Source organism: Ursus maritimus, unplaced genomic scaffold (genome assembly GCF_017311325.1).
Source record: "Ursus maritimus isolate PB19 unplaced genomic scaffold, ASM1731132v1 scaffold_15, whole genome shotgun sequence".
Taxonomy (NCBI): Eukaryota; Metazoa; Chordata; class Mammalia; order Carnivora; family Ursidae; genus Ursus; species Ursus maritimus.
Window position 1 is genome coordinate 52,117,289 of NW_024423897.1, and position 23,817 is coordinate 52,141,105.

The 23,817-nt window shown below is 42.6% G+C and overlaps 1 protein-coding gene across 2 annotated transcripts in view; it reads right to left on the reverse strand.

The window, feature by feature from the left end:
- TRIO (trio Rho guanine nucleotide exchange factor) overlaps nt 1-23,817 on the reverse strand; it is a 238,077-nt gene that overhangs the window by 167,671 nt on the left and 46,589 nt on the right. For both annotated transcript variants that reach the window (XM_040630542.1, XM_040630543.1), the window contains exon 8: nt 13,149-13,379. In XM_040630542.1, the coding sequence (XP_040486476.1) occupies nt 13,149-13,379 (231 nt within the window). The remainder of the gene's footprint in view (nt 1-13,148; nt 13,380-23,817) is intronic.

The following is a 23,817-nucleotide window of genomic DNA, read 5'->3' on the forward strand; positions in this document are numbered from 1 at the left end:
CCTAGGGCCCTTTCTGCATAGGGTTTAGCAAAGTTAGTAGTACGTGTAACTAAAATAGTTTGCAAACCTGAATAAATCGCTGGTGGTCCTCTTAAAGACCCTGTAGAATTAGCAGAGGTGTGATGCCTTGCGGGGGTGTGGGGGGGCACGACAGAGGAGCCAAGCCTTGCGGCAGAGGCTCAGCTAAAGCCACACAGCTACCTTATTGCGAGAGCTCATTTCTGAACCTCTTTTGTCAACACCACCGATCTGCTGGTCCCTCAGGGTCACGCTATCAGAGTGCTTCTTAGTGGATCTACATGTATTCTGTCACCTCACTCCCAGGCCTCCTGAAAGCTCTCTCGTTTCCACCCTCCGTTTCTAGCCCCTGCTGCACACCCAGGGTCTAGCTCTGTGTTCTGGGTGAGTTCTTTATCCCTCCTGGCCTGTAGCTTCCTTGGTTCTCAGTGATCGTAACGGGGAGCTGTGAGGTCTACGACAAGCACGTCACCCCAGCGTGCCGGATATACAGTACGCGCACCATCCCCACCCCTAAACCACAGCCTGTGGCAGAGTTCCATCCGATTTTAAGCTCTTGGGTGGCACAGCTATAATTATCTGTTGCTTTTCAGTTTAATTTTTTTTAAGTAATCTCTACACCCAACATGGGGCTCAAACTCATGACCCCAAGATCAAGAGTCACACGCTCCTCCCACTGTGCCAGCCAGGCGCCCCATCCATTGCTTTTTAGTTAGTGTACATTATTGTCCTTTCCTGAGATAAGAGAGAGAGGGCGAGAGGGACTGTGCTTTAGTATTACCATTAGTAAGTAGTACTACATTCACACTTGACTTCAAGGCAGACATAAAGCTGCTGGGTTGTTTACATGAGTCTCTTAATTCCTATTATAAAACACAGATCCTGTTCCATTCCTACAAAATGTCCATTGACAACTTCAAGACGACTCAACCTCAAGGATGGATAGAGTTAAATGGAATGTGCCTCTGGGCATGGGGCCAATAACACACAGGAGACAAGGATCAAATATTTTAAGCTTGAAAAGATCATAAAGATACATAAGTATACCTAGGCTACAGTCTCCCTGCCTACCAGATCTATATGAAGAGCTAAGAGATCTTTCTTTTTAACTACAGTATTTTCTGTATATTCCGCAACTTTACTGTTAATAGAAATTTTAGCCACTGGTAAACAGCAAACCTGATAATTACTGGCAAGTCAATATAGACTTGAAATAAGGACACAATTTCAAAAAGTAAAATGTAAACATTATTTGGTAGAAAGGGCTGAGGAAGCAAAATACAGTATTTTTAAAATAATAAAAATTTGGTGTTGAAGCCTAAGAAAAGTCTTTCAGGAAGTGTAAGTTGGAAATTAAAGCTATTACGAACCAACTGTTCAGAGTTACAATTTTTCTTTTATTAGTGGTTCCTTTAGACAGAATTGTAAATACCAGGTGAAATTATATTTCCAACAAACAGGAAAGTAATTCAAAGAAGGTGTACAAACTCCAAGCACTTAAAAAAAAAATAGTGGCAGACAATTATGAAATCCAGCTCATACTCAAAACCAAATTCTCCATGAGGCTTTTGCTCTTTTATAAGTCTGAGAACATTTCCCAGATCGCCCAGGAATCCTGAATCGATATAGCAGTCCACAGAGCATTTCAAAGACATGCTTGTGGAATCGTTTCCACTGAAAACGTAAAAATACTTGCGGATCAGGGGCTTCATCCACCTAATCCAGCCAGCCACCTCTCTGACCTCGGCTGCAGCCAGCAGCTGTCATTCGTCCTGTGACCCCAACCCCAGAAACAAGGCTGGCACAGGATTCGCCGCTCTGCTGCTAGGTTAAAGGAGAAGGACAACAGCGATCCCTTCCCACCGGCTACCTGGCTCCTGGGCAGGACAGCAAAGCCGGGAGGCCAAGGCTACCTCCCTCTCTGCGCAGAGGAAGTAGTGCGAGCTCATTCTTCTGTCCATCAGTGCCCTCTAATGGACACAGTGAGAGCCCCCGGGTCCAGGTCACTCCAAAGTGAGCCACCAACACAACACAGATACCATCTCAGCATCTAAGGCAAAATGCCAGATGGGCAGGAAACCGTCATATTGTTTAGCTTAACTCCCTGCTTGTGATTACAAGACAGATCATGATGATGGCAAGTACGATTATGCTCATTTCTTACCTAATAATTATATCGCTGTCTGGGAACCTGCTGTTGCAGCAAGTGCTGACCCAGGCTGGGTGTACACTAAGCCATCATTCCTATTGGTGAGCTGGGGTAGGGGAGGCACATCATATCCCCATTTCACAGATGAAGACACAGGACCAAGGACCCTCTACTACCGTGTGGAAGAGACAGTCTGGGAACTAAGACCCAGAGGGTCCATTCTCTTAATCTCTGGTCTATACGCCTCTTGAGTCGGCTCAAGTGCCATACAGCTGGCACGATGGGGTCTGGAAGGAAAGAGCTGTTCTTGTTTGCAAACAGCTGGGGGGCTCCTGGGCAAATGACCTCTGCTGAAGCGAGTAGGGTATAATGGACAGCAAACACTACCAACTCTCAGTTCAAGGCTGTGGGAACCAGCTGCTGGTGCCTTCCCACCAACTCACGTAGCAGAGTTCTGGCCGTCTTGTACAACCTATGTGATTTTCTGTGACCAGCCCCCACGACCTAATACTCACTGTTTCCTGGATTACTATTTCTGGTGATTGCTTCTTTAAGAATTTGTGACTAAATACTACACCCCCATCAGATGAAACTAATTCTCACAAACCTGTATCTCAACAACAGACAGTATAAGGCCAAAGTAAAGACATTTTCCCTTTAAAATGCAACGGTGGGGATGGCTGGGTGGCTCCCTCGGTTAAGTGTCTGCCTTCAGCTCGGGTCATGATCCCAGGGTCCTGGGACTGAGTCCCACATCGGGCTCCTCACTCAGAGGGGAGCCTGCTTCTCCCTCTGCCTACCAATCTCCTTGCTTGTACTCTTTTCTCTCTCTGGCAAATAAATAAATAAAATCTTTAAAAATAATAATAAAGTAAAATGCAGAGGTGTTTATTTCAAATACTGACTGGAGCAGCTTCCTGATATCGTCCCGCATCACGTCACTGCCGCCAGCATTATTTACTAAAAGATTATTCCATGTATGTTTGGGAGGGCAACACAAGCAGGTCCATAATCCCTTATCCACAAAAAAGCTGAAATAACTCTGAAATTCTCAGTATTTTTTCAAAACTTGGTCCCAAAAATCCCTTTGGCACCAAGATCCAGTAGTGCAGTCTCTAGTCCTGTACATTTGGCTACAGAAATCTCCATGCTTTCCTTTAGATTATGGGGGGCGGCCGAGACCCCACTACAGTGTCCTCTATCACACACCGTATGAACTCTGTTATCTTCCTAAAGTTTGAAAAACTCTTTTTTTTTTTAAAGATTTTATTTATTTATTTGACAGAGATAGAGACAGCCAGCGAGAGAGGGAACACAAGCAGGGGGAGTGGGAGAGGAAGAAGCAGGCTCATAGCGGAGGAGCCTGATGTGGGGTTTGATCCCATAACGCTGGGATCACGCCCTGAGCCAAAGGCAGACGCTTAACTGCTGTGCCACCCAGGCGCCCCTGAAAAACTCTTAACCCCAAACACCTCTATCCCCAAGGGCTACAAATGAGAGAGTGGACTTTGATTATTGTCCCTAGTCAACAAGAAATGGGGCTCAGAGAAGTGAAACGACTTGCCCAAGAAAGAAGACTGAGAAAAGAGATTCACATGAAGGTCTTCACAGCCCCAAACTCAGGCTCTAACCCATCATTACATCACATCATGGCTTGTAGATCCTACATGAACACTGTAAAAATATTCTAAAATTAGAGTTCTAGCTCTAGAACAGCTGTTTATAAAAACTAGATAAGACCTTGGACATAATCAAGAACACATGAAGCCAGTCTGGTTTTACTGGGAATTCCGGATCCAAAGAGTATCCAGGGAAAGTATCCAAATATCTCTGAAATCCAGATACCATTTTAAAAAGACATAATCACTGAATTTTTTGTTTTCTGTCATAATAATGAGAACTCCTTCAAAGTCATGTTTATTCAGTTTACAACACACAAACACATGAATCAAGTGAAAAACCAAGATAATTCTAAAATACCCTAAACATGTTCTTTTTTAATATAAAATCAGATTTTTCCAGTGGCAAAATATTAATTTCCTCCCTGCGCATCCCCTATAAAGCGAGAATTAACTGAGTTTCATTTAGTTACTTCCTTGTTCGACCGCTGTTGGTTTTCATTTAAATCACCGGGGATGCCAATCTTGAAACAGACTGTGTTTCCGGGGCTATCTATTTATTTTTTTTCCCATTGCCATTTTTAAGTAAGTGCTCCTGAAACAATCATTTAGATCAGAGCTTTCTTGATTATCAAATCAACAGTATTTTAACGATTATAACAAAGAATGAGTGATTAAGTAACATCACTGCAAATCTACTAAAGGGAAGCAGAAGACCAAAAAGGAGGCCTTCGCTTAGAGAATGTTTTTATGAAAGCCTGGTGTTTAGCACTGCCCTGAGGCTATCCAATATTATGCTATTAATGAAATTTGCCCACAAAGTTAAAATCACAAAAGAAGGATACTCTGAGTTTATATTATTGAATTCCGCATACACATCCTCTCTCAGGATGCCTGGTACCTTTTTCCGGAAGCAAAGAGCATATTTTACCCGAAACCAGCATCCTCGTTCATGTTCTTCCCTTTCTGGTAGAGGCCAGGCTCGCTGACCACCTGCATGGAGAAGAGCAGGAGGAGGACACAGCCCGGGGCAACTGTGAGGGGCTGGACTCAAGCCGCTAGAAGCCACAAGTGAGTGCAGAGGGGTTCTCTCCCCTGCCTTCTCCGCCCCCACTTACCCACTCCCGAGGGGATTAACTGAACCTCTCACAGTGGTGAGCAACTGCAGCTTCTAGACGCCCTTCCCCAGCATGAAAAGCCCCACTTCAATATTCCTTCCTAAGCAACATGTCAATTTAATTTTGCTCTTTGGCTCAGAAGCGAACCACCCTCCTCAAGTGGAGAGCAGTGAAGCAGTTAGAAAACCACCAGGCTTCCTGGAGCTTCGGTCAAGTCACTGGACTTTTTCCAGGCTCAGTTCTGTTAACTGGAAAACAAGGAGCTTAGCTTGAGAGGATCACGAGGGCCTTGGCTCTAAATTCTATGATCTGCACAGCACAACTTCCACAGTGAAATGAGAGACGCAGGTCAACACACATCTGTGGGCTTTTGGGGCCTGAGGGAAGAAGGGGGAACTTTTCAGGTCCGGCATGTACAGTTGCCTGACAATAATAACAGTCCTCCATTTCTTTATTTCTCTCCACTGGAGCCAAGAGCTGTTTCTTCATTCATTGTATTCCAAACCCAGAATTAAGTTAGCCCTAAAAATCTATAGAATTATTCTTAATATGGAAAGATCTTCTGTAAAAAATATGGTTTCTAGAACATTCTGAAGTATACTAAGCCTAATGCTCACTTGGAAAAATAACCTATTTAAACAAACAAAAAACCTCAGCAAGTTACACAAATGTATAGCAAATATTACAGCAAATGTGTGCTACAGAACCACATTGTCCTGTGTTGCAAGAGTTACTTTTTTAAAAAAAAGATTTACTTATTTTGAAAGAGAGAGATGGAGGGAGAGAAGGAGAGGGAGAGTTTGAGCACAGGGATGAGGAGAAGAGGGAGAGAGAGAATCTCAAGCAGACTCTCTGCTGAGTGGGGAGCCTGACTCAGGGCTCAATCTCACAACTCTGAGATCATGACCTGAGCTGAAATCAGAAATCAGATGCTTAACTGACTGAGCCACCCAAGCACCTCAAGAGCTACTTTTGCTTAACTAATCTAAGTGCATTTGCAATGTCAGAACATGTGCTCCATGTACACTTTCTTGGCTAGAAGGGAACGTAGGTGAAATCAATGAAGAAGGGCTCACAAAGGGCTTGGTGGGGATTAAAGACCTAAATGTGAGACCTGAAACCATAAAAATCCTAGAAGAGAGCATAGGCAATAATTTCCCTGACACCAGCCATAGCAACATTTTTCTAGATGTATCTCCTGAGGCAAAGGAAACAGAAACAAAAATAAACTATTGGGACTTCATCAAAATAAAGAACTTCTGCACAGTGAAGGAAACAATCAACAAAACTAAAAGGCAACTTACTGAATGGGAGAAGATATTTGCAAATGACATATCTGAGAAAGGGTTAGTATCCAAAACACTTAAAGAACTTAGACAATTTAACACCCAAAAAACAAATAAGCCAATTAAAAATGGGCAGAAGATATAAACAGACATTTCTCCAAAGAAGACATCCAGATGACTGACACATGAAAAGACGCTCAACAACACTCATCACCAAGGAAATACAAATCAAGATTACAATGAGATATCACCTCACACCTGTCAGAATGGCTAAAATCAAAAAACACAGGAGACAACAGATGTTGGCGAGGATGTAGACAAAGGAGAACCCTCTGCGCTGTTGGTGGGAATGCAAACTGGTGCAGCCACTGTGGAAAACAGTACAGAATTTCCTCAAAAAGTTAAAAATAGAACTACCCTACCATCCAGTAATCACACTACTTGGGTATTTACCCAAAGAACACAAGAACACTAATTCAAAGGGATACAAGCACCCTGATGTTTATAGCAGCATTACTTATAATAGTCAAATTATGGAAGCAGCCCAAGTGTCCACTGATAGATTAGTAAAGAGGTGTAATGTGTGTGTGTATATATATAATGGAATATTATCCAGCCATAAAAAGGAATGAAATCTTGCCATTTGCAATGACATGGATGGAGCTAGAAAGTATAATGCTAAGTGAAATAAGTCAGTCAGAGAAAGACAAATACCGTATGTTTTACTCATGTGGAATTTAAGAAACAAATGAGCAAAGAAAAAAAAAGAGAGAGAGAGAGAGAGACAAAGCAGAAAGAGAATCTGAACAACAGAGAACAGACTGATGGTTACCAGATGGGAGGTGGGTGGGGGGATGGGTGAAAAAGGTGATGGAGATTGAAGAGCACACTTATCGTGATGAGCTCTGAATAATGTATAGAACTGCAGAATCACTCTATTGTACACCTGAAACTAACAGAACACTGTATGGTAACTATACTGGAATTAAAATTAAAAACTTAATAAAAAAAAGAGGAGTTGGCGGAATTTTAAAATTTTATATGATCTACCTACCCATCTATCATCTAAAAATATTTAAATCACCAGTTCTCATGGTTATTACCCTAGTTTTAATTACATAAGTACATGAAATTTCTTAAGGAAAACAAAGAAGCTAAGGAAGGAAAAGAAGGAGGAAGGTGGTAGGTAGGTTATTATTCATATAAATAGTCTCCCCTTGGATATTCCCATGAAACTCCAACCAAACCATCATTCTATCAATACCAGCTCATCTATTTACCTTTCCCATTCTTGGTTTGGAAATGAATATAAAGAGTCCAAAGTTGTCCATCCCCCCCAAATCTTCCTATGTCCAGATCTTAATCAGGGATACTGAAGTTATCATGTATAAGGTAAGTCTAGTTACTGAACTGTGTAAAGGCACATGCATGCAATATCCCCTGTCCAGCTAATCCCTGGGCATTTTCCACTTTGGGGCCCCAGGCAATGTGGCTGGCACTCAATAAAAGGGGGCTGGGGTTTGCTGGGCTCTGCCGCTCCTCAGTTCAGGAGTCCTCAAGGGCTTGATGACCTTTGCTCCCTACTCACTTCTGATTTACCCCAGTCCCCTGGGCTCCAGCTCCCCGTCCTGACGGCTCACAGTGCCAGCTCATGTATCCTGCAGTCCTGTACTCTATCTGCTTTGGGGGAAGAAATTCATCCATTTCCCACCCTTTGAACTCCCACTGTTGACTTTCAGCTCCTTCTGAGCTTGGTTACTAAGATCACCCTCACAGTCAAGTCTCTCCCGTGTTCACTACCACAAAAGGTAATTAAACCTGGCTCTAAAGCCACCAGGAAGAGCAGCATCAGCCTCCATCAGTCCCCAGCAGCTTCCCGATTCCTCCCCAAACACTTACCCTCCAGTACTCCCTAATTCCAATGGAGAAGCTCTCAGAAAAGATGGCAATCCTCTAACCATTCTTATCACCAGCCACAATCAAAACTGTGAGCGTGGGAATGTAAACAGAAGACAGTGTTAAGTAGCTAGGGCTATATAATGATTCTGGTGAGTGGGACGAGAAAAACCCAACCTCTTGACTTAAATTAATGAGCAAAGGACAATGAGGTTCAGAAACCTTCAGTTAAAAGCTAGGTCCCTGTAGGTGACACCAACCAAGAACTCCTAAGTCAAGCATCAACGAGATGGCTTTTAGCGGCGTAAGGATAATAGCCTCGGACCCAAGACAAACCTGTAAACTAGCTTCTCTGTGCACTGGAAACCTCCTCCTTTGCCTTTATGGCATATCCTGACTTCCCTCCCCCTGCTGCATTTAAGATCCTCATTTTGCATTCAAGTGGCCAAAATCTGTACCAGGAACCTTGCCACATTTGTACAATTCCCGTGCACTGAAATGATACCTTCCTTCCTCCGCCACTCCTGATTCCCCAATATCAAGCAAAACTCCTATTCCTTCAAGCAGATCTCCTAGTTAGATCACTTGTTTCCAATATAAGGCCAACCCACCCCCATTCCAGAATAAATGAAGAAACTTTTAGCCCAAAACAATCTTTAATTAGCAAAGTTGGATAATTCCTTAAATGTCTTCATCTATCCATTCATTCACTCATTAGACAAATATTGAACTGAATCCCAGGCACTTGGGAAACACCAGTGAATAAAATACAGATCACTGCCCCATGGACCTCACACTTCTGCTCTCCAAGACTTCTCCATGACAAGCATGGATGTCCACAATAGGACCCAGCCTGTCTCCTCAATTGGAGTCTCGCTCCCTCCAACTCTCCACACGGCCACCAGGGCAAGCTTTCTAACACGTGCAGGACCCTGTCCTGCACCCCCACCGCCCAGAGTATTGAGTCGAAATGCACATGGCACAGGCCCCGCCTGGTGTGAACTCCACGTAGTGCAGTGGGGGAAAACAGTAGCTCAACAGGTTGGCTGTGAGAGTAGGAGAGGAGAGAAACATACACGTTAGTAAGCACGTGAAGCACCCAGATGCCATCTACGTGTTTCACAGCCACTCGCAAGTCTCTCCAGGCCCTGGCACCCATTTACAGGACTCAGGCGAGGCCCACCATGTCCCTTCAATGGCAAACCCACGCTTACAGAAACAAGTCGCAAGCTTTCATCATGAGGTCACCTTTCACCACCTGCCCCATCTCACACCTCCATCCCTCTCCATTCTGCCCACGCCAGGCTGCCTGCTGCTCTTTGGACAGGCCCTGCCCGTCTGGGTCTTGAATCTCACCGCAGTTCCCGTTGCCCAATCCTCAACCTGCTGACTTTCTACCCACCCTTCAAAGAGCAGCTCAAACCCTACCTCTCCCATGAAGATTTTCATGGCACCCAGGCAGCTGGGACTTGCACCTCTACTACGGCACTCTTATTTTCCCTGTATACCACACCTTGACACTTGAGACGGATACAGGCAAAGCTTTCTGGAGCCCCCACATTTGCACAAATCATTAAAGCATCAATATTCACCCTTAAAATGCATGTGCAGGGTAGGCAGATAACACGGAGGAGGGCGGCTATTTGTACTCACTCCCTCACTCCAGCTAACACCTTTCAGAGGCATGACTCACGTTCATGCCTTAACGAAATTACACCTGACAATAACCGAAGACATTCAACACTAAATCTGAACATGGTATGGTATAATTTATTAGACTATCAAATGATCTACTTTTACTAGATTACAATTCCTCGAGAAAAGGAGCTTTGACGTCTGCAATACAGTTACCTCTGTATCTGAGTGTCACACGTGAGAGAGATTTTGGAAAAAAAAAAAAAGAAATGAAATGTGGATAAGACGAATCTAAAGGATACTGGATTTGTTTCGCTGTTTTCTCAGAATATTAGTTAATGGCCCCATATCAACTGGAAGGCATTCTTGCAAGAAACAGCTCTAAGGGGGTGACGCTCATACATACGAGGGGTGACCGGGGTGGGGCCAGGAGGCTTTTTTAGGAGATCTCCCTGCCTAAGGGGCTTCTTTGGGGAGGGCAGAAAGGGAATCCTGGGGCCCTTCCACCTCACCCAACACGCTGGAGTAACTAAATGGCCCCCATGTGAGAGGCAGGCAGACTGAACGGGCGAGCACACCACTGTGGGCTCCTTCCACACGTATCACCCCACCTGAATGGGTTCAGCCACAATGATGCTGTTAGAGCAAACTTCAGCGTACCCTAAACTGAAGATCGCCGCTCAGCGGTAACACAACCAAACACCCACGGAGGGCTGCTCTAACAGTGAACATAAGGCAGTGGGAATACATCTATTACTTGATCATCGAGAAAGAGTATTCATTTTAAGGGAACAATGACAAACGTTTCTACTTGTCAGCAGGGAGCGTGTGCGTTTGAGTCAGTCATTCCAGCCCCCTCCTCCAGCCTTTGATTTGGACAAGCGGTAAGGGACCATGCACCGGTGGCCTCACCCACCCTAGCGTCTGGGTATCTGAAACACCTTCCATATAGAAATCATAAAATTCCCTTTGCTTGTGAAAGAAAAAAAAAACTAAACACTAAACCAAAATTATTCATAAGTCGAAGACCAAACTCCTCATGCCATTCTCCCACTGCCCCCCGCCCTCCTGGAGAACATGCTGCTGACACTCTGGCTTCTGTCCTTTCAAAGAGTTTTCCACAGACAAGCATGTACTCTGTGGGAGGGCTGTTTCCATAAAAACGTCATCATTCCATACCCATTATGTGGTTGGTTGCTTTTCTTCTCAGCAGTATTTACAGATGCTTTCTCATCACTCAAAACAACCAAGCAAAAACCACCTGTGGTATCTAGTTGACTTACATTTCTTGTGGATTTTGTGTTCATCTTTACAAATTTACCTTCTGCTGACAATGTCTTTCTAAAGGACTACTATTTTTTCCCATTTATTCTCAGCTTACCTCTCCTAGTCTAAGCTCAATATTTCCACATGTTATAATTGCTTGCGTTTCAGAAACACATTTTTGGTTCTGACATCCTATGGACTCCTTCGAGGTAAAGTGCTTGCTTTGCGTAATCTTATCAACTTCAGTTCTTGCCCCACAAGTCAAGCCTACACAGCAATTTCCTGTTTGCATAACAAGTCCAGACCATTCCAGATCATTTAATCAAAAGAACGTTTCCCTTAAAGAGCAATTATCTATTTTCTATGGAATGCTAATAGGACCATGTATGCATGATGTGTATTGCAAAACACTTTCTCCTGCTGACATCCAACCCAACCTACTGATGTTTGAGGGAAAAAAATGTAGCTTAAAGAACTGGTCTCACAATTATCATAATTACCTTTCCACATATAAAACGTAATGTTTGCTGTTTTCAAATTCAAGGGCATGAAGTACTTGGTGCCAAATTAGATGGCTAGACTCCTCAGCCTATTCCCAAAGGTGCCTCTCCCCGCCATAAACTGTCCAGTGACTTATTCTCATGTGCCTGGTGCCCCGTGGAGCCCTCAGAGTTGGGGTGACAGGGGAGGGAGAACCCCTGCTGCTGCTTCAGACACAAGTCCAGAAGGCGTGCTGGTCCATGGGTTTGTAATGAACACCTGATCCAAGGGACAGAGAGATGAATGGGGAAATCCTTTAATACTGAAACTATTAACATTTCGTGGTTTGTGGAAGTTTTTAGACAATTAGGAGAAGCTAATATTCACGCTTTCAACCACAGCACCTCTTTTCTCACAAATATCTTCCTGACATTGACTCCCCCTCTATATTCTTTCCCTGGCAATTATTCTCTTTGATTAAAATAGCATTGGAAAGAGACATGAAAAACATCAAAATGATCGTTTCTGAGGCACTTGGTTTATGCAACCTTCAGAGAATTCAAAACCTATAAGTAGAATCAAAGCACTGTATGGGAATATTAAAAATTATAGAGCAATTTAAAGTATTCCGAACTCACCAGACTCACATTACATGAAGAATGAGGGTCAATAAAATACAGAGAATCTACGTGTTCGTCGGAACACAGCGTGACTCTCCACAGTCCCAGCCCACTGAGCAGGAAAGCCCACTGGCCTTCAGATGACACGCGGGGAGAGTGAAATCTGAATCCGTAGGTGTCTGAGCAACGCTCCTGGGCTCTTGGGTGCTCAGGCAAGAGAGAGGTTTTGTTCCAGACCTAACTCCGTGACAGCACGCCAACTCCCAGAATCCCCTCAGCCGCAGCATTCACACCTCATCCACACCCTTGTTGTCCTCTCTTTTAGGGCAAGGACACAACTATTATCTTGTTTATCACTAAAGCTGTACCATATTTTATACGCTACTTCAGCTTTAATCCTCAAAACCCTGGCAGCAGGCCAATCTTCTTTACTCCTTAATAGGGGCATGAATGTATGGGGACTGGACTTACTCTTATTTTTGCTGACAATAACAAACAAGAGGAAAACTGCTTAGAAAATGATAGTTACAAAATTCCACTTTTTGTGAACTAGACTAGTATCTGTTAAGCACCTACTGTGCACCACGGACTGCACTATCGACCAAGTGGGAAGAGAAGCAAGGTTGGCTTACTGCTTCAGTAACCAGAGAACAGACAAATGCTAAACTGTAACGAAACCAGGTAAAGCACCTCTGGCGTTATACTCACCAATAAATGTAAGTGGGGACGACCTGTCTCAAGAACACACCTCAGAGCCTCCAGCGGAGGCCCTGCACCGCCTCACGTGTTCTGCCGATGTGAGCTAGCGGCCAGCAGAAACCTGTGCGTGCATTCTCAAAACCATGGTCGCTCACGGAAAGCAAAGCAGCCGCACGTGTGTGTGTGTGTGTGTGTGTGTGTGTGCGCGCGCGTGTGGGCGTACGCCACCCACATGTGATCCTTCCATTCCCCCTGGCTTTATCAGCTACTCAGTCTCTCAGCACAGATCCACCAGGGGTGACACGTGCTCACTGAAACTCCCAACTCCATCCCCATGCAGCAAAGCAGGCCCTGGGACTGACCTGCTGCACGTCTTGCTGGAACACACACAGCTGCAGCCGCTGGTGGAGCCGGACCTTGCGGTGCTGCCAGATGTTTTCCAGCTGCCGCTGGTGGTGCAGCACCTCGTGGATGACATCCAGGACATGGTGCACAGCCTTGGAGTAGTTGGCGGAGGCCGTCAGGGAATCGGAGCTGCCGGGAGTCAGAGGCCGCTGGAGCTTGTCAAGGAGCGACTTCCCATCCTGGCTCACCTTCCGACAAAACAGACGGGCGATTAGCCACGGTTCGCGGCTTGACCCAGGCCATGATCCCTGTGCTCGGAGGGGTGCGTGTGCATGCGTGTGTACACACTCACACCCCACACACATACACACTCTCACACAAATATGAACAGTTTTACTCAAAGGCATATTTTATAAAGAACAAAATTTAAAACAAACCCCTCAGTTCTCCAGCGATGCCACAGGACCAAATGTGGTAAAACACTGAGTTAAAAAAAAGGAATGTTCATTCTCATACAGGATAGTAGGTGCCATTCTTAATGAATAAACATAGTATCTCGCTATATCTGGCATATGACAGTTGATATAATTAAAATTTAGATGTAATAATTTTCCCTTAAGATATTGTTAGAATTAAACAATCACAGTGGAGCAAAATTTTAACACTGAATCTCAAAACCTCAGTTCAAAAAATACTATCTAACCTTTGGTAAAGAATACATACTTAAACTTTCTGATTTAGTTGGATAGCAATTTTACTTCACAGGATAAAAATTTTAAAGTGCCATTTTACTTGATTCACAAACTTAAAGAAATTTTAATTGAAATGCCATCATTTTTTAAAAGAGATTTCAATATTATTTCTATCTTATGGCACCTAACTACCAAATTACAATGAAATGAAAGCACTCGGACTAGCCAACAAAATAAGCAAAGGTAAAAGTGGAATATGGAAAGAAAAGCACTATGTATTTTTCATATTTAAGTGATTCTTGAGATTTATAAAGGACTATGCCAGATGTGGTAGAAAAAAATATGGCATCAGACAATACAAAAGACACATGGCCCATAACATAGCAAGGCTGTGATTCAGGGGGCTTCTCGAGTCAACCCCACCACCATGATCCCTGTGCTCAGACACTTCTGAGTCTGAAAACCTCACTGGGTTTCTACAGAAAGGAAGAGCAAATGGGAGCCTTGTGAACAGACACAAGCAGGGTTCAGAGGCAAACCCGCAGAAGAGGGAGGAGGATGAGAGCTGGACAGACCAACACGGGAAGCCCATAGCAACCAGAAGGCCATGGAATTTCCTTCCAGGGTCTTACAACTTTCAGTCATGTTGGAATGGAACATGTTTGATTTCCCAGACCTGATTCTGAGACCTCTGTGGGAAGTGCTGACTAGTCCTCATGAAGGCTGATTGTCAGCCTTCATAGATTAAGACAGATTGAACATGTCAAGAAAGCAAAATGTCAGAAACAGCCAAGGTGACATAACCAAAGAAAACAGGTGAAAAAGAAACCAACTAAACGATGTAGTATCAGGCCTGTATAAAAACAAAAATAGTGAGAATTTAAGTCTTCTAAAACAGATACTTGCTCCCAGGAGTTGCTGAATTTTCGATACAATGGGCATTTTTGATACAATGACTTTGGAGAGTGAAGCACCCATGACACATTTGGGAAGGGACTCATTGTGAAGGATCCAGAGAAGCAGGATATTTCCTCAAAATGAAGACCTGTCCTGCTCAATTATCTGAGCTAGGCTCTATTTAACATAGACACATGAAGGTTCTTCCTCCTCCTCACCTTTTTTTTTTTCCTACTTTAACATACACTGATTTTTCCAGGAATGCAATTACCATGTTAATCAAAGTAAAGTAGTGCCTGGTTTTCTTTGGAACTTTGTAAGAGTGGCTTACCATCTCAAAGTAGCAGCATGATAATACCATTCTCTGTATTGGAGTCACCAATATAACACACGTCTGACCTGCATTTGCTATATTCGTAACAATTTTTTATCTATGGCCAACATTGATAAAAAATCTGAATATCTAATTTTTTCTTATATTGTGCGTGTCCTTAGGCATTTATAGGAACACATTTTATTATAAATCACTTTTGTCTCTAATTTACATTGTAACATGTATGTGATTTACCTATATATATACATATAAATTTTATGTGACGACAGATTACTCATACATTTTATTCTAGTAGGCATCAGAAAATGTTTTGTTGAGAGATAAGGAGAAGATGGTGGAGGAGTAGGGGACCCTTTTTCAGCCGGTCCCCTGAGTCGAGCTGGATAGGTACCAGACCAGCCTAAATAACCACGGAATCAGCCTGAGACGTAGGAAGATACATCTGGATCTCCACAAATGAACATCTCCAGCGCTGAGTATTGAGATAAATAAATAAATAAAATCTTTAAAGAAGAAGCCCACATCCCTAAGATCCCTATAAAACAAGGGGCACGGCCTGGGACCCAGTCAATAATTTGGGCTCTGGACAACCCCGCAACCTCTCCTCATCAGAATGACAAGTAGGAGAAGCCCCCCACCAGCAAAGAAAAGACAGTGAGTCTGTGGCCTCTGCCACAGAAATAATGGATATGGATGTAACCAAATTATCAGAAATGGAATTCAGAGTAACGATGGTCAAAATGATGAGTAGAATTGAAAAAAGTATTAATGGAAAGGTTACTGAGAATATAGAATCCCTAAGGACAGAAATGAGAGCGAATCTGACAGAAATTAAAAATTCTATGAGCCAAATGCAGGCAAAACTAGAGGCTCTGACGGCCAGGGTCACCGAAGCAGAGGAACGTGTTAGTGAATTGGAGGATGGGTTACTAGAGGAAAAAACGAAAATAGAAGCTGGTCTTAAAAAAATCTACGCCCACGAATGTAGGTTACGGGAGATTACTGACTCAGTGAAACATTCCAATGTCAGAATCAACAGCATCCCTGAGGGGGTGGAGAAAAACACAGGTCTAGAAGAGATATTTGAACAAATCATAGCTGAAAACTACCCTAATCTAGCAAGGGAAACAAACATTCGTGTCCAAGAGGCAGAGAGGACCCCTCCCAAGCTCAACCACGACAAACCTACGCCACGTCACATCATAGTGCAATTCGCAAATATTAGATGCAAGGATACAGTATTGAAAGCGGCCAGGGCAAAGAAATTTCTCACGTACCAAGGCAAAAGCATCAGAATTACGTCAGACCTGTCTACACAGACCTGGAATGAGAGAAAGGGTTGGGGGAGCATATTTAAAGCTCTTTCAGAGAAAAACATGCAGCCAAGGATCCTTTATCCAGCAAGGCTGTCATTCAGAATTGATGGAGAAATAAAGACATTTCAGAATCGCCAGTCACTAACCAATTTCGTAACCACGAAACCAGCCCTACAGGAGATATTACGGGGGGTTCTATAAAAGTAAAAAGGCCCCAAGAGTGATACAGAACAGAAAGTCACAGCCAATACAAACAAAGACTTTACTGGCAACATGGCAACATTAAAATCATATCTCTCAGTAATCAGTCTTAATGTAAATGGTTTGAACCATCCCATAAAACGCCACAGGGTTGCAGATTGGATAAAAAGAAATGACCCATCCATTTGCTGTCTACAAGAGACTCATTTCAAACCCAAAGATGCATTCAGACTGAGAGTAAGGGGATGGAGTACCATCTTTCACGCAAATGGACCTCAAAAGAAAGCTGGGGTAGCAATTCTCATATCAGATAAATTGGATTTTAAACTACAGACTATAGTTAGAGATGCAGAAGGGCACTATATTATTCTTAAGGGAAGTATTCAACAAGTGGATATGACAATTATAAATATATATGCCCCCAACAGGGGAGCAGCAAGATACACAAGCCAACTCTTAACCAGAATAAAGAGACATATAAATAAAAATACATTAATAGTAGGGGACCTCAACACTCCACTATCAGAAATAGACAGAACACCCTGGCAAAAACTAAGCAAAGAATCAAAGGCTTTGAATGCCATACTCGACGAGTTGGACCTCATAGATATATATAGAACACTACACCCCAGAACCAAAGAATACTCATTCTATTCTAATGCCCATGGAACATTCTCAAGAATAGACCATGTTCTGGGACACAAAACAGGTCTCAACCGATACCAAAAGATTGAAATTATCCCCTGCATATTCTCAGACCACAACGCTCTGAAATTGGAACTCAACCACAAGGAAAAATTTGGAAGAAACTCAAACACTTGGAGACTAAGAACCATCCTGCTCAGGAATGACTCGATAAACCAGGAAATCAAAAATCAAATTAAACAATTTATGGAGACCAATGAGAATGAAAATACAACAGTCCAAAACCTATGGGATACTGCAAAGGCAGTCCTAAGGGGGAAATACATAGCCATCCAAGCCTCACTCAAAAGAATAGAAAAATCTAAAATGCAGTTTTTATATTCTCACCTCAAGAAGCTGGAACAGCAACAGAGGGACAGGCCTAATCCACGCACGAGGAAGCAGTTGACCAAAATTAGAGCTGAAATCAATCAAGCAGAAACCAGAAGTACAGTAGAGCAGATCAACAGGACTAGAAGCTGGTTCTTTGAGAGAATCAATAAAATTGACAGACCACTGGCAAGACTTATCCAAAAGAAAAGAGAAAGGACCCAGATTATTAAAATTATGAATGAAAAAGGAGAGGTCACGACGAACACCATTGAAATTGGAAGGATTATTAGAAATTTTTATCAACAGCTATATGCCAATAAACTAAGCAATCTGGAAGAGATGGAATCCTTCCTGGAAACCTATAAACTACCAAGATTGAAACCGGAAGAAATTGATTCCTTAAACAGGCCAATTAATTATGAAGAAATTGAGTCAGTGATAAACAACCTTCCAAATAACAAAACTCCAGGCCCGGACGGTTTTCCTGGGGAATTCTACCAAACATTCAAAGAAGAAATAATACCTATTCTCCTAAAGCTATTTCAAAAAATAGAAACAGAAGGAAAGCTACCAAACTCATTCTATGAGGCCAATATTACCTTGATCCCCAAACCAGGCAAAGACCCCATCAAAAAGGAGAATTACAGACCGATTTCCCTAATGAATATGGACGCCAAAATCCTCAACAAGATACTTGCTAATAGAATCCAACAGTACATTAAAAGGATTATCCATCACGATCAAGTGGGATTCATACCTGGGATGCAAGCGTGGTTCAATATTCGCAAATCAATCAGCGTGATACATCATATCAACAAGAAAAGACTCAGGAACCATATGATCCTCTCAATCGATGCCGAAAAAGCATTTGACAAAATACAGCATCCTTTCCTGATTAAAACCCTTCAGAGTGTAGGAATAGAAGGTACATTTCTCAATCTCATAAAAGCCATCTATGAAAAGCCTACTGCAAATATTATTCTCAATGGGGAAAAGCTGGAAGCCTTTCCCTTAAGATCAGGAACTCGACAAGGATGCCCACTCTCGCCACTATTATTCAACATAGTACTAGAAGTCCTTGCAACAGCAATCAGACGACAAAAAGGGATCAAAGGTATTCAAATTGGCAAAGAAGAAGTCAAAATGTCTCTCTTTGCAGATGACATGATACTCTATATGGAAAACCCAAAAGAAGCCACTCCCAAACTATTAGAAGTTATAGAGCAATTCAGTAACGTGGCGGGATACAAAATCAATGCTCAGAAATCAGTTGCATTTCTATACACGAATAACGAGACCGAAGAAAGAGAAATTAGGGAATCCATCCCATTTACAATAGCACCAAAAACCATACGTTACCTTGGAATTAACTTAACCAGAGACGTAAAGGACCTATATTCTAGAAACTATAAATCACTCTTGAAAGACATTGAGGAAGACATAAAAAGATGGAAAGATATTCCATGCTCATGGATCGGAAGAATTAACATAGTTAAAATGTCCATGCTACCCAGAGCAATCTACACTTTCAATGCTATCCCGATCAAAATACCAAGGACATTTTTCAAAGAACTGGAACAAACAGTCCTTAAATTTGTATGGAAACAGAAAAGGCCCCGAATCTCCAAGGAACTGTTGAAAAGGAAAAACAAAGCTGGGGGCATCACAATGCCGGATTTCGAGCTGTACTACAAAGCTGTGATCACAAAGACAGCATGGTACTGGCACAAAAACAGACACATAGACCAATGGAACAGAATAGAGAGCCCAGAAATGGACCCTCGGCTCTTTGGGCAACTAATATTTGATAAAGCAGGAAAAAACATCCGGTGGGAAAAAGACAGTCTCTTCAATAAATGGTGCTGGGAAAATTGGACAGCTACATGCAAAAGAATGAAACTTGACCACTCTCTCACACCATACACAAAAATAAACTCCAAATGGATGAAAGACCTCGATGTGAGACAGGAATCCATCAAAATTCTAGAGGAGAACATAGGCAGCAACCTCTACGACATCGGCCAAAGCAACCTTTTTCATGACACATCCCCAAAGGCAAGAGAAACAAAAGATAAAATGAATTTATGGGACTTCATCAAGATTAAAAGTTTCTGCACATCCAAGGAAACAGTCAGAAAAACTAAGAGGCAGCCCACGGAATGGGAGAAGATATTTGCAAATGACACTACAGATAAAGGACTGGTATCCAAGATCTACAAAGAACTTCTCAAACTCAATACACGAGAAACAAATAAACAAATCAAAAAATGGGCAGAAGATATGAACAGACACTTTTCCAATGAAGACATACAAATGGCTAACAGACACATGAAAAAATGTTCAAAATCATTAGCCATCAAGGAAATTCAAATCAAAACCACACTGAGATACCACCTTACACCAGTTAGAATGGCAAAAATAGACAAGGCAAGAGACAACAATTGTTGGAGAGGATGTGGAGAAAGGGGAACCCTCTTACATTGTTGGTGGGAATGCAAGTTGGTACAGCCACTCTGGAAAACAGTGTGGAGGTCCCTTAAAAAGTTAAAAATTGAGCTACCCTATGATCCAGCCATTGCACTACTGGGTGTTTACCCCCAAGATACAGACGTAGTAAAGAGAAGGGCCATATGCACCCCAATGTTCATAGCAGCAATGTCCACAATAGCTAAATCGTGGAAGGAGCCAAGATGCCCTTCAACAGATGACTGGATTAAGAAGTTTTGGTCCATATATACAATGGAATATTACTCAGGTATCAGAAAGAACGAGTTCTCAACATTTGCTGCAACATGGACGGCACTGGAGGAGATAATGCTAAGTGAAATAAGTCAAGCAGAGAAAGACAACTATCATATGATTTCTCTCATCTATGGAACATAAGAACTAGGAAGATCGGTAGGAGAAGAAAGGGATAAAGAAAGGGGGGGTAATCAGAAGGGAGAATGAAACATGAGAGACTATGGACTATGAGAAAAAAACTGAGGGCCTCAGAGGGGAGGGGGGTGGGGGAATGGGATAGTCCGGTGATGGGTAGTAAGGAGGGCACGTATTGCATGGTGCACTGGGTGTTATACGCAACTAATGAATCATCGAGCTTTACATCGGAAACCGGGGATGTACTGTATGGTGACTAACATAATATAATAAAAAAATCATTAAAAAAAAAAAAAAGAAAAGAAAATGTTTTGTTAATCACTGGGGGTGTAGCTTCTCTTAGGACTAAAAATCAGTGCCCCAAGTCACACATTTCACATTCTATAGAGCCTAGCAAAGCTTCCTCTAAGTAGTTCCTCAAAGTTTTATTCCTTATAAAAAACATAAGTGAAGAAACGTACAGAGCATATGATCAGGTGAATATGTTTTAGAAGGATATGGATCAGAAGTATGGGAGAAATGGATAGTTAACTCCTCTAAGTCCACTGGCCCCTCCTTGACAGCCAAACCCTGATAGTCAGGGATGGCAATTCCCCAGCTATAAAACTGCATTTCCCAACCTCACTTACAAAATAAGAGTAGCCAATATACAGAAGTAAAAAATATTGAGGGGGCTTCCAGGAAAGACATTTAGGAGGTGCTCACCCCGCCCTTGTCTCTTCCCCTCCCTGCTGCCAAGAACTTGGTGGAGACGGCTGGAGCTTTGGCAGCTAATAATAACCTTGAGGCAGCCTTAGGGATGGCAGCCTACCTGCTAAACAGACAAAAGACAAAAGGATCCAGAGATCTCTTACTAACAGAGCTACTGTACCAGTCCTGAAATGCCAGCCTTGGGACTTCTACAGTGGCAGAAAGCAAACTTCTTATCTTAAGCCATTGTTTTATACCATATACTAGAAATACAAAATTCTCTAGGCCTCACCAGGGGTTCACAGGCATTCGTGTGACACCACTAATATTCTACTACTATGAATAAATAAATAATATGAGCAAGAATATTCCAATGAATCTGTCTTCCCTCGGGGGTCTCTGCAATATTTAGCAGAGCTCCGGAGCAGATATCATTATTGGGTTTAGAAGAACACGCTGGCTCATGACAGATGGCTGGTGGGAAATGGCTGAGTTCTTACACAGAACGTGAACACACAGATACCTCAACATAAGACAACTTATTAAGTAGAACCCTGCCTTCTGGGAATTCCTAAGCAGGGACTGAAGTGTCCGTGTCACCCCGCTGGTGCGGTCTGTGGCAGACACCGTGGCGGCCGAAGTGGCAGACAGATTCCAGGCAAGAGAACATCTCTCACGCCCACTGAGACCAGACATAGCGCACGACTCTAGCACACGCTCATGCACAGCATTTCTCCACCAGACCTTTCAGAAACAATTCTAATTCTGTGCTTTTTTTTTTCATTTCTGTTTAAAGATTTTATTTATTTGAGAGAGAGCATGAGCATGTGAGACGGAACATGAGCAGTGGGGGCAGCACAGGGAAAGGGAGAAACAGGATCCCTGCTGAGCAGGGAGCCCAAGATGGTTCTCAATGTGGGGCTCAATCCCAGGACGCCGAGATCACGACCTGAGGCAAAGGCAGACACTTATCTGGCTGAGCCACTCAGGCCTCCCCTCAGTGCAGCTTTTATGGATACTCGATTGAAAAGAAGCTATTCAAGCACATAAAGGATATCATTTCTGTTTCAGTGACTTCCAGCAAAATGCTGTCTTCATTAGTAGAGCAGTATTATGTAAGGAAACAATATGCTACAAATTTATGAAGGCTACTGTTCTACCGCATAAAAATAAAGATTCTCTGGTACTGAATCACCAGAAAAGAAATAATGGAAGACACTGAAAAGTATACAGCAGCCTAAATACTAGTATATAGTTTAAGTACTGAAACAAATAGCCTACGTTTACAGTATGTGAGGTAGTTCTAAATTTCTTAACCATAGAACCAGGTGAATTAATTTATTGAAGTTATATGTTTTGTCTAAAAATATTTTTCTAGCTTTCAGGCAGTCAAACCCTGTCTCTCACAAAGGGACAATAGCTGCAAAAAAGAACATCAACCTTTACTATCTAAAAGCAGGAATTTCGTAATTTTTGAAAGAATCAAACTTTTTTTTTCTTTTTTTTCTTTTTCTTTTCAGGTTCTGCCCTCTGCTTTTCTTGGAATACAGAGCTTGAGGACTTCACACATAGTGCAAATTACATTTTACAAAGACTAATGTTCTATAAATGCAAGACTAATATGTTCTAATAACTAAATCAGGACAAATGAAAATTCTTAACTGTTAAAAATCTAAAATAACGGTCTGGTTCTTGAATATTTACTTTTTTTTTAAGATTGTATTTATTTGAGAGCGAGGGAAAGAAAGCGAGCATGCAGGGGGAGAGGCAGAGCAAGAGGGAGAAGCAGGCTCCCCGCTGAGCAGGGAGCCCAACACAGGGCTCGATCCCAGGACCCTGAGATCATGACCTGGGCCAAAGGCAGACGCTTAACAGAATGAGCCACCCAGCTGTCCCTTGAATATTTACTTTTAATCAAACTCCACGTAAGATTTGTAAGATTGGTAAGATCTGGATTCCTGGTGTGTTCCACCACACCTCACGGAGATTTGCCTATTCTTATTTCTGGTACTTGGTGCTCTACATTTCCCACAAATCAGATTAGAGTTAAGAGACTCCACCAGGAATCTTCCTCACGTGCACAAAGTAAGAAGGTTGCTCTGATCAAAGGAAAGGGATAGTACCTGGAGATTTTTGCTTACAGTTTCAGAAACCACCAGCCACCACCCAAAGATCACATATGACCTACAATATGTCCATTAGATCTAAATGTGCTGGTGTATATCTAAAAATGATAGGACATGTTATTCCCCAGATATAACCCAAATAAGCAAAATACACAAAATATATAAAGGCATGATCAGAAATGACTACACTTAGCATGCAGGGTCCTTCTTCAAAACTTTCATGAAACAAGTTGCACCACTTGCAGCAACTCAAACCAACACAATTGTTTTGACTTTTTTTGCAGGGCTTAGGGCTTGCCACGGCCTGCAGAGCACACAACTCCACGCTAAGCCTGGGAATGGCTTCATGGCCACCACTATCCTTTCCGACTCATGCTGAAATGATTCTGAAATCAAAGTTCTAATAAAGCAGGAAAGAGTGACGATGGGTCCGCATGTCCCGTAGCTGTGGTCGATGGTCCTCGGCCAAACAGGAACACTTCCTCCCTGGATCAGGAGATTAAACCTATCGTAAGACACCTACGCTAAGAAGCTCC